The 12,839-nt window shown below is 39.8% G+C and overlaps 1 protein-coding gene across 1 annotated transcript; it reads left to right on the forward strand.

Annotated features, from left to right (window-relative positions):
- Positions 1–8,611: 8,611 nt before the first annotated feature.
- On the forward strand, positions 8,612–9,013 carry LOC110944983. The gene has a single exon (XM_022186625.1). It carries the CDS (start codon positions 8,612–8,614, stop codon positions 9,011–9,013), a length of 402 nt encoding a protein of 133 aa, XP_022042317.1.
- Positions 9,014–12,839: the final 3,826 nt, after the last annotated feature.

A 12,839-nucleotide genomic window follows, 5' to 3' on the forward strand; every position in this document is an offset into this window, starting at 1 on the left:
TGGAATAACTAAGAAAAATGCGCGTGCATTCCAGCTGACCACTCAAGAAGCCGAACTCATTCCAAACGTGATAGCGGGTACGTTCTTAGTGCATAACGTCTATGCAAAAGTATTATTTGACTCTAGTGCAAACCAAAGTTTCATTAATACTGCATTCTGCCAAGCTCTTAACCTACCTCTAACTACCCTTAGGCAGATCTTTACTGTTGAAACGGCAGATGGAAATTTTGTCAACATAGACAAGGTTTTGCAAGAAGGAAAGATAGAATTGTTAGGTCATAAGTTTTCTGCAAACCTATTACCTATGAAAATAGCCGGATTCGATGTAGTGTTAGGAATGGATTGGTTAATAGCCAACCATGCTCGAATCCTGTGTGATAAGAATTCCGTAGAAATCCGTACCCCCACAGGAGAAGTAATATTAATTTCAGGAGATATACCTCGGAAGCCACTGAAATTCATTTCAGTAATGAAATTGGCTAGTTATTCAAGGAAACAAGAAATGGTGTATATGATTTCTGTAATCATTAACACTAAAAATAAGGAACTCCAGGACATCCCTATAGTTTCTGAATACCCAGATGTCTTTCCAGAAGAATTACCTGGTTTACCACCGGATAGGGAAGTAGAGTTTAGAATTCATCTAATTCCAGGTACTACACCAATAGCTAAAGAACCTTATCGATTAAGCACCTACTGAAATGCTAGAATTGAAAAAGCAATTAGATGAATTACTAAGCAAAGGATTCATACAACCTAGTTCATCCCCTTGGGGTGCACCAGTGTTGTTTGTGAAAAAGAAAGATGGATCAATGAGAATGTGTATCGATTATAGGGAATTGAATAAAGTTACAATTAAAAATCGATACCCATTACCTAGGATTGATGATCTTTTTGATCAATTGCAAGGAGCTAGGTATTTCTCTAAGATAGACTTAAGATCAGGATATCACCAGCTGAAAGTGCAAGAAGAGGACATACCTAAAACTGCTTTCAGAACTAGGTATGGTCATTATGAGTTTACAGTCATGCCCTTTGGATTAACAAATGCTCCAGCTGCATTTATGGACATGATGAATAGGATCTGTAAACCCTACTTGGATAAATTTGTGATCGTTTTCATTGAGGATATAGTTATTTATTCTAAAAGCCAAGAAGAACATTGTGAGCACTTGCATGCACTCTTAACATTGTTAAGAAAGGAAAAGCTTTATGCCAAATTCTCGAAGTGTGAATTCTGGCTACAAGAAGTGCAATTTTTAGGTCATATGGTGAATCGCGAAGGAATTCACGTAGATCCTGCTAAAATAAAAGCAATCACAAATTGGAAAGCTCCACGAACAGTTATGGAAATTAGAAGTTTTCTAGGCTTAGCCGGATACTATAGACGATTTATTAAAGATTTCTCTAAGATAGCTGTACCTTTAACTAAGCTAACCTGTAAAGCCGTTAAGTTTGAATGGGGATCTAGACAAGAGGAAGCTTTTAGGATTCGAAAACACAAATTAACGAATGCTCCAATTTTAGCTTTACCCGAAGGAACCGAGGATTTTGAAGTATACTGTGATGCTTCAAAATTAGGATATGGATGTGTGTTGATGCAACGCAAAAAGGTAATTGCGTATGCCTCTAGGCAATTGAAAAAGCACGAAGAAAATTACACGACTCATGACCTAGAATTAGGAGCCATAATTTTTGCCCTTAAAATTTGGAGACATTATCTGTATGGAAGTAAGTTTACTATCTATACGGATCATAAGAGTTTAAGGTACATATTTGGGCAAAAAGAGTTAAACATGAGGCAAAGAAGGTGGATGGAAATCCTAAGTGATTACGACTGTGATATTCAATATCACGAAGGAAAGGCAAACGTAGTCGCAGACGCCTTAAGTCGTAAGTATCATGAAAAGCAAAAGCGAGTCCGTGCTCTTAGGTTAAATCTACAATTAGATTTAATGGAACAATTGAAGGAAATTCAGGGAACGGCAATCAAGGACGATGCCGAAGGAATGAAAGGTTACCTAAAGGAATTAGAACAAGGAAAAGATGGAATTTGGAGATTCCACAAGAAACGAATTTGGGTACCTAAGCAAGGAGAATTAAGAAATAAGATTTTAGAAGAATCTCATAAATCAAGGTATACTGTACATCCAGGAAATAATAAGATGTACCAAGATTTAAGATGTAATTTTTGGTGGATAGGTATGAAAAAGGATATAGCCGAATACGTATCTAAGTGTCTAACCTGTTCACAAGTTAAAGCCGAACATCAGAAACCTTCAGGACTACTACAACAATTAGAAATGCCTGTATGGAAATGGGAACTCATAACAATGGATTTTGTTACTAAGTTACCCAAAACCAGAAAAGGTAATGATGCTATTTGGGTAATTGTGGATCGATTAACCAAATCAGCTCATTTTCTACCAATGAAGGAAACATTTAGCATGGAAAGGTTAGCCAAGTTGTATGTAGATGAAGTAGTATCCTTACATGGAGTCCCACTCTCCATTGTATCGGATAGAGATAGTCATTTCACTTCCCGTTTCTGGACAAGTTTCCAGGAAGCAATGGGAACTCGACTTAATTTAAGTACTGCATATCATCCTCAAACAGACGGACAAAGTGAAAGGACGATACAAACCCTGGAAGACATGCTCCGAGCATGTGTAATTGATTTTGGTGGTAATTGGGATAGCCATTTACCATTAATTGAATTCTCCTATAACAATAGTTATCGTTCGAGCATCGAAGCTGCTCCATCCGAAGCACTGTATGGACGCAAGTGCAGAACTCCCGTTTGTTGGGCAAAGATAGGAGAAAGTCAGTTATCAGGTCCAGAGATTGTACAAGAGACCACAAACAAAATAACTCAAATCAAGGAAAGACTGAAGACTGCTAGAGATCGTCAGAAGAGTTATGCGGACAATCGTCGTAAGCCATTAGAATTCCAAGTCGGAGACAAAGTACTATTAAAAGAATCTCCTTGGAAAGGAGTAGTACGATTTGGTAAGAAAGGAAAACTAAGTCCCAGATATGTTGGACCATTCCTAGTGATCCAACGAATAGGACCAGTAGCTTATCGTTTACGACTACCAGAAGAGTTAGCTGGAGTACATGATGTGTTTCATGTATCCAATCTCAAGAAATGTCTATCAGACGAATCCCTGGTAGTACCTCTTCAAGATATAGAGGTAAATGAAAAACTGAAATTCGTAGAGAAACCCTTACAAATAGAAGACCGGAAGATCAAGTTTCTCAAACTCAAACGACTAGTGCTAGTAAAAGTCAAATGGGAATCCAGGAGAGGACCAGAGAGTACACCTGGGAACTGGAATCAGAGATGAAGCGAAAGTACCCTCATTTATTTCAGTAAATCTCGAGGACGAGATTTTTCTTAAGGTGGGGAGGATGTAACAACTGTCACTAAAATCAATAATTAGGACGATAATTAGTCAATAAGAAAACCCTAATTGAGACACCCAATTAATTCTGCACTAACCCTAAAATTTTCAGGACAATCGGAATTAGGATCAGGACCCCTAAAACTCGAGGGGGGCAAACCCTAGTTGATAATTATCTAAATTAAAACGTTGCACAGTTCTGATTGGTTAATTTCTTGAGTTACCAAGGCTAGTCCCGAGTCTAGGCAGCCTATGAATTAGACTGCTTAGCTTACGGACCGTAAGGGGGTCAGGCATACGGTCCGTAAGGGAGACCCAAAAATTACTATAAATAGCCGACCTTGGGACTTGCACAGAGGAGTTGAAACGACGTTTATACCTTCTGTGTACGTCGAATTATCATAGTTACAGTACAATAAACACACACACGATCACGAGGTGCTGCCGCAATCAGGGTAATAACTCGATCGCTATTACGATTCAACGTCCGATCGATTATAACTATCCAACGATTGTCCGAGTGCTGCTCAAATTTAGCTTGTACTTTGTTATTCATTGTGATTTCAACTTGAATGTTTGAGTGCTGTTCGAATTCGGACTATGCTCTGTCATTCGTTGTGAATCCATTGAATTATTAAGTATCGCACTTGATAATAGTTGTGAGGGTTTAATCTCGTGAATTGACGTAACTGCAGAATTAGTTACTAATCCCGTTTGTGTGTGCATTGTTATTTAAATTAGGTTAGAAGGCTAATCAGTAAAGCTTATACTCTGCTCGTAAATCTGCAATGTGAGTCATTCCCTTTTTATCAAACTGTTTTACAAAACTCCAAGTTATTTTTAAAGTTATAGTTACAGTGATTAAGTCTATGTAATCACCAAGTTACAGCCGGTATGTGGGGTTTTGTATACATTACTTATTTCCCGTCACACTTGGACAACGAGTTAGCCAAGGGGTGATCTGACCACAGTCACAGACACCATTTGGACAACGAGATAGCCAATGGGTAGTCGAGTGACAAATACTGTGGGTAGTTGGTTTGATATCAGAAACATTGTAATTCCCTTTAATACTGTAGATTATAACAAATGTGTCGTTTTCAGTAAAATGAATGATTCACTCAGTATTTCCCCGCTGACAAAACCTTTTTCAAACATGTTTCAGGTGATCTGGTATGAGCAAAGAAAAGTGCCACGGAGCACTCCCAGCTTAGAAAAGTGGCTCAATGTAAATAAATAAATGAACATGTTTTGAAAATAAAGATTTCCCTGAGAAATCACATTATTGTAAATTTCGGGAATTTATCCCTAAGTTATGAAACGAGCAGTTTAAATTATTGAAAGATCCTGTTTTTTTAAAAAGACTTCCGCTGTCGCTTAAATTAAATACCACGGGATTCCTGTCCCGCGGCTCCTGAACCGGGTCAAACCAGGTCGGGGGCCGTGACAGGCGACACAGTCGAGGTGATTTGACACAGTCGAGGTGATTCGACACAGCCGAGGGGATTCGACACAGTCGAGGTTATTCGAAACAGTCGAGGTGATTCACACAGTCGAGGTGATTCGACACAGTCGAGGTGATTCACACAGTCGAGGTGATTCACACAGTCGAGGTGATTCACACAGTCGAGGTGATTCGACACAGTCGAGGTGATTCACACAGTCGAGGTGATTCGACACAGTCGAGGTGATTCGACACTAAAAACCGTCTACACAGGTTGAGTACTTCCTATGTCGTCGCATACGTTAATGTCCTCACGAAACATTAACGATCAACCTGTTCATAGACGCTTTACATACCCATTTACAACACTAAAACTTTCATATATTCATAAGATTCATTTGATGGAAACTCACAAATACATGAATTACAAACTTTGGTAACGTTTTTCAAGTTATACCTAAGTAAGAGGAAGCGCTAATCCTGCTTACAAAGGTTCGTTTGGGCTCGGCCCATTCTCTCTCGCGCAATGCACAAAGACTCTCGTGGGCTAGACTCACAGTTTTTATATACCATGCCAAGAAAATGATTTTACTATATTTTCTCAACAACTTTAAAACCGGTTATCAAAAAGATTTATTTTAAATCTTTTCCAAACAAACTATGAACTCACTCAACTTTATGTTGACTTTTTCGCATGTTCTTTCTCAGGTTACATTTTCAAAACTATGGAACGGTTGGAATAGGAGAACCCATGGGAATTCGAGAAATTAGCGGGCGTTAAATTTCTAGAAGTCTTAGCTTTTTTGCTTCCGCTGTGCAATGAAGATACCAGTCCAGTCACGCCAGCTCTGATATTTCGGGGTGTGACAATCAAAACCTTTTGTTTTGATATCAAACTTGTTCTCTAACTTCGTTAAACATGTTTTAACATGCTTAGCTCGTCACTTTTAGTTTAGTGCTTATATAGGGTCGTAAGATAAGCGGTCTAAACAACCGCTTAGACTTTCGAACCTGACCCGTTTGGTCGATCATTAGGATCCGACCAAACATGTTTTGTGACCATAGTTGTATAGGGAATAACCTTCCGAGGTTATACCTTATGGTCACTTCGTTTTGTTAGTTGTATGATAAGTAGTTTATATGCCTTAGGAAAATGACCAAAATGCCCTTTTTACGCATAAATTCATTTTAAGCATATGTAACCTAAATTTTTATATCTAAACTGACTAGGTAACATTATTAGACAAGTTAAGGCATATAATACTTGTCATAGAACTAGTTAGGCGGTCCGAACGCGTTTTACGCAAACGACGCGTTAAAGTAGCGTAAGCTACCTAAACGGGTCGTAAGCACTAAGGTTAGGTTTTGATTTAGTATGTAGGCTTTGTTAAACCATATCATATGAGTTCCAATACTCATTTGGTTTACGAAACCTCATCCTATCTGATCTTCCGATTTAGGTCCGGTTTATTTACGTAGTACTTATATTAGGTGACGATTGATTTCCGTGATCCCTCTAGCTTTGCTTGGTTGTTACTCAAGACTTCTAAGCATTCTCAAGTGAGTACATAATTCCCCTATTTTACTGTTTTCAAATGTTTTGGGGTGATTCATATGTGTTAAATGATTTCGATGTTTTTAACGATGGTTTCGAAAATGATTAAAATGGTTTATATTAAATTAATAACGATTTCGATAATGTGGATAAACTTGTTGGTTGTAATTACATAACGAATAACATTCATTAAGTTTGGCCGAACCGACCAGTATTAGGTTATGGTACCATAGGATCTGATAAATCCCGTTATCAAACTGCACCCATGGTTATGTGTGGGTTAAGTGGGTAACGACTGATTCTGTGATTGTTAATTTACCCTTTGGTGGTTTATTATTACGAGAAGTGATAGGCGAGTTGCGAAGGTTTGGATGTTATTAGCGAGACGACCAAAAGTAGTTTTCACAATTTAAAACGAAAATGATTTAAACGACTGAAGCAAATTTTAACGAGTTAAACGGTTTGGGTAAACTATTGGTTTTTGGTTAGTGTTTAGATAACGGGACGGGTGTAATGTGATGAAAACAAGGTAGATACGCCGATGGTACTTCTTATATATAAGTTTTTTCATCATATTACATACCGTGGCGTTATTTAGTTCACTTGGGTAAACGATTCTGAAACTATGTCACACAATGATGTTTTCTGAATAATATAAACCATACGAGTTTTATTAACGAGTTTTTACGAGATGTTTTACAATTTGATTTAATTAAATAAATGTTTTGGGTTAAGAATCATGGCTACGAGATTTTATAAATTATAACCAACTTGATTTGAGTTGGTTAATTATTTCGCAATACTATACTTTTCAAAACAAGGTTTTTAATTAGGTATGGCAACATGTAAACTAGCCATGAATCCGACACTCTCATAAAACCTATGTGCTCGCCAGCATTTCTTTGCTGACTTTGTTTTTACATATGTTTCAGGTGTTGTTGAATGATGATTGATTGCTAGGATGCATGCTCACATAGGACTGGACGAGGCCTTAGTGACTTAATAACAATGATAGACTATGTTTAACTAGTTTGTTTAGATTTCAAGACAATGTAAATGGTTAATCTTTAAATAAAATGAAACTTCAAATTTCCGTGTGTTATGAAACAATGATTCTATTACAACACTCCCTGACGATTCCGCCGCGATTTGTTGTTTTACGCGGTCGGGGTGTGACAAAGTTCAACGTATTTGGGATATGGATATACAAGGAGTGTGTATGTTTCAGGTTGTTAAGAAGTTGAAATAAACTCGTGCATCAACATGGGAACTTACACGAGAATGTAAAACATGCGAGGAAGGAGCTGGATGAGTGCCAATGTGCGGTTGATAATGATCCAACGAATAGCGACTTAATGAATAAACTCTCACAACTTCTTCAAGCCTACAAGGGTGCGGTTCGAGATGAAGCCTTGTTTCTTCAGCAGAAGTCTAAAGTGGATTGGCTAGAGTTGGGAGGCTCGAATACCAAGCATTTCCATAATATAGTTAAAGCGAAAAGTCATCGAAGCAGGATCTCTTCTATTAAGGATGCGACAGGTAACATGGTAGAGGGAGTTATGGTCGCGCAGGTCATGGTAGACCACTACTTGAAGTTTTTTGGCTTGACTACAAGTGTTAATGTGCAGCCTACTCCAGATTTGTTTCAATCAAATTTGACGGATGAAAAGGCTGAGTATATGGTGCGAGAGGTGACGGATGATGAGATCAAAAAAGCTATGTTTTTTCAATTGCAGGGAATAAGGCTCTGGGTCCGGATGGGTATACGTCGGTATTCTTTAAAAGGTAATGAATGTGGTTGGAATTGATGTGTGCCGTGAGGTGAAAGCGTTTTTCCAAAATGGGAAATTGTTACAACAACTTAATCACACGGTAGTGTCGTTAATTCCTAAAGTTCCAACTTCTTCTTCGATTACGGAATATAGACCTATATCGTGTTACAACACGTTATACAAGTGCATTAGTAAGATAATAAGTGATCGGATGAAAAATGGTTTGGCGGATATTGTAAGTATTAACCAGTCTGCGTTTGTGCCGGGAAGACGAATATTGGATAATATCCTATTAATGCAAGAACTCATACTTAATTATCACCGGAAAGTGGGTCCTCCTAGATGTGCGTTTAAAGTTGATATCCAAAAGGCGTACGATACGGTGGAATGGTCTTTTTTGGAAGAGACGTTGACATAATTTGGGTTCCATACGAATATGGTAAAGTGGATCATGGCGTGTGTGGCTTCTACTTCGTTTTCGTTAGCTATTAACGGGAACCTCTTTGGGTACTTTAAAAGGAAACGAGGGCTACGACAGGGTGACCCTATATCTCTGTATCTGTTTACGATGGTTATGGAAGTCCTCACTCTAATATTGGACAAACATGTTGCGATATCGAATGATTTTAGATTCCATAACAAGTCTGAGAAGCAAAGAATAATCAATTTGTGTTTTGCGGATGGTTTATTTCTTTTTGCGAGAGGAGATCATAAATCGGCTGGAGTCATAATGTTGGCGATTAATGACTTTAGGTCCATGTCGGGTCTTGTTCCAAGCATGACGAAGAGTACTATTTTCTTTGGCAATGTGACGAAACAGGTGAAAGAGAGATCTTGAGTATTATGCCGTTTGAGGAGGGAGAGCTTCCAGTTAGATACTTGGGTGTTCCTCTCATATCAACTCGGCTGAAATATAAAGATTGCAAAAGACTTGTGGAGAGTATGGAGGCACGGATAACAGATTGGAAAGCAAAATGTTTGTCATTTGCAGGAAGATTGCAATTAATCCGTTCGGTTTTGGCATCCATGCATGTATATTGTCTTGGATATGCTCAGTCCGGGTATAGACGCTATGACGTGAAATCCAAGAGACTCGATGTATCCTTGAATGTTCTCTTTAATGGGGGCGCTTCATCTTTTCCTTAACCTAATTTGCCCCAGGGGAGAATGATGATGGAGATGTATTGCGGCCTTCTCCTGTTCATCAACTCTAATCGCATTCTTCTACAGTTGATGTTACGGATCAGCCTCACACTTCAAGCAGCTTTGCTCAGCATCTTCTGCCGATTGTTAGCCTGTTTAGCTGACCTCAGAGGATTCCAGTCACCCAGCACAGCATGTTTATTCTCAGCAGCGATGACAGTCTCTTTCCCAGGGTCAGGCTACTCCATAAGATCAGCAGTCTAGCCCAGTTGCTTCCCTTTTAGGTGGTTCCTCTAGTTAAAGAGTGAATTCAGGAGTTCTAGGCAGGCGATATGGGCTTCGAGGGGGATAACATGAATCATTTAAGCCTAAACCCTATTAGTTATGTGCTTCCCCCTTCAAGAGCTGGGCTACTACCCTAATCAAGTTCTTCCTAGCGTATAGTATTGGGAAGATTGAGTGTTTCACTAATATAGTACCTAATTGTTAGATTAAGCATTAGGCGCAACTTCGACTATAAAGCATCCCATTAATCTCTTCTCTTTCTGTCTTCAAGCTTCAAGCTTTTGCCTAGGAGCTCGGATTCCAGTCCTATCGTTAGAAGGCAGCATAGTTGGAATTTCTTCCTGCGGCGAATAAAGGAAGAGTGGATGCCTGTACTCTGAGTTTTCTGTCTAAGTTTAGAGTGTTGTACAAATCCACATAATCAGACCAGTCACTCTTACCTGGGAACTCTTGGGGTGAGTGTCCACTTATAGGCTAAAGCATATCTTCGCGATACATTAATATGACCCGATTACTTTGATTCGTCACCGTCTCATTTGTTTGCCTTAGGTAACAAACAAATGATCGCAATTTTTATGCGTTGTCATTCTGTTTTGATTATCCGATAACATTTCACTTGTTTCTTCTTATGTCTTTCATTTCCTCAAGAAATGTCTCTTCATCGCAGCAAGGCTCAGATGTCCGAGCAGACTGCCAAATTTGCCCAGCGAATAGGTGAAGTGATCCTGAAGACTGTTGATTTAGCTATCGCCATGTCTCGTCTCAATAATGAAGCTACCCAAGAAGCATCAAAGGAAGCAGAAGCTGAGCCTTCGAAAAAGTCAAAGAAACGTAAAGCTTCAAAGGATTACGCAGCTGTTGCACCAAATCAAGAAGAACCTAGCCAGGTGGCAGCACCACCAGCCAAGAAGCCGTGCTTGGGAATTGCTCCCTTCTGCAATGTGACAACTCGAACTTTAGGCTTGCTTGATGTAACGTTTGTGCACGATATGTGATTTTATAAACCCGAATGATTAATTGATTTCATGATATATGTTATGTTATATGCATTATGTGTGTATGTATGTCGTATGTATGTGAACCGGTCACACAAAGCCCTTGGGGCCACTCCTTGTTCTCGGGTCCATTAGACAACCGAGTGGGCTCGGCCCACTCCCCATTCGCAACACAAAACCGGAACAAGGGGCTTGTTTCACCACTTTTGCAAATCACAAACACACACACACAAACCCTAGAAGCTTTGCTCTCTCTCGGCTTGCTTGGAACCCGACGGCACACACACACACACTTTGAAGCTTGTGAAACGAATCGATCCTCTACCTTCAATCCAACCGGTTAGTGCTTGATAATTAGATTGCTTGTTAAATGGTTATCGTATGGTTTTGTATGTTGGTGTTGCTTAACCGAGAATTCTTGTTGATGTATTGATTGGGATGATAATTGATTTAGTTTTGTTAATCGACTCATGTATGCTAAACATGATCACAATAATTGACGTTTTGGATATAAGCACCGAGTAGTTAGTAATCGGCTGTTAGACATTGTTTGATCGGGTAGAGTTGGTAATCGGGATCCATGTTAGAATGTATGTATTGTTATGAATGTTACTATTGTTCATATGCACGATTACTAATTAAATTGCCGGTTTGATGTTCTTGAATTGTTATGGATATGCATGAAATCTGAATTAACTGTTGATGAATTTCTGTGATTGATCTGATTTCGAAACTGCCTTAGATGTTTGCTAGAATCACGGATAAGTCAATGCAGGAATTATGGAAATCAGTTACATACGCGGTTTCGACACCTGGTTGCGAGTCGGGACCATAGTTGCGAGTCAGAATCCCACTCGTAACCAAGCCAGCACAAGTCGAGACTACGGTTGCGAGTCCCGTTGCGACTCGTAACCAGCACATGATCAGTCGTAACCAGGCCATGATGAACCGAGATCACCGTTGCGACTCGCAACCAGCTGTTGCGACTCGTAATCTCCGGTTGCGACTCGAGATCTCCGTTGCGACTCGAGACCATCGTTTACACGCACACTGTTGGGCCTTCACTGTCACGGGCCCAATCTATTGAGCCCAACGATTTGAACTGTGGACTGTTTATTATTGGACTTGTTTGTGCTTGCTATTTGGGCCGATTGAGAATCTGGACTGTTTTGTTATTGGGCTGCTTATGTCATTGGGCCGGGTATTGTTGGACTTAGACAATTGGATCCTCACATGCTATGTCTTATCTGCTTACGTGCGTACATGTTTGCCATGACTATACGTGATTACTACATACGTGTTATATACGAACCTGACTCGTATAACAACCATGCTAGGACGTGATTGACAAATTACTAGCTTATCTATACTCTTTGTGTATCTGCCGAGCAAACCAAGGTGAGTTCACACAGCCAAGGCATGGGATTCCCGGGTTGGGAATTGGGTTGGATATGATGGATATGGAATGATTACTCGTACTTACACATATACCAGACTATAGACCATCGTCCTCAAGTTAGTCAGGACACGTTACGTAAAGCCTACGTAACCCAGTATATTTTCCATATGTCTCCCGGGTCGGGAAGGACACGTTACGTAAAGCCTACGTAACCCAATACCATTCACTGGCTTCCAGGTCGGAAGGCCACGCTGCGTAAAGCCTACGTAGCCCCCACGCGTACCACTGTCCTCGGGGAAGGGCACGTCACGTAAAGCCTACGTGACCCTGTACGTTTTCCTGTTCTCGGTAAAGAAGAACACATGGTCGGAAGTTAGTCTAGTAAGTACCGTTAATGAGACGCCCTCATTAGCCAAGATAAACATGGGAAGCCCCCACCTTTATTACACACTAGTATGGGACGCCCCCACTAGCTATACTTATGCATTACACTATGAACTTACTTTCTGTGAACTCGCTCAACTAGTTTGTTGATTATTTGCTGCATGCCTTGCAGGACCTTAGGTATACTTGGGAGCTTGCACAAGGAAGGAGCAGGTCGTTGTGGGCAGATGGATCATGAACATTATTGAACTTATAACTTTATTTGGGTTTACTTTACATTGCTTCCGCTACTTAAAACAGTATTTGGTTTTGAAACATCAATCATGTCATGGAGACTTACGTTAATTACTTTTATATTAAATGCTATGTTTGATATGATTGATGGCTTGATCCTGGTCAGTCACGCTCCCAAGCGGTGGTATTCCGCGGGTGGATTTTGGGGGTGTGACAGATTGGTA

Source organism: Helianthus annuus, chromosome 6 (assembly GCF_002127325.2).
Source record: "Helianthus annuus cultivar XRQ/B chromosome 6, HanXRQr2.0-SUNRISE, whole genome shotgun sequence".
Classification (NCBI taxonomy): domain Eukaryota; kingdom Viridiplantae; phylum Streptophyta; class Magnoliopsida; order Asterales; family Asteraceae; genus Helianthus; species Helianthus annuus.

Coding starts and splice junctions, on each gene's coding strand:
- LOC110944983 (XM_022186625.1), top strand. CDS start 8,612: ATGGTAAAGTGGATCATGGCGTGTGTGGCTTCTACTTCGTTTTCGTTA.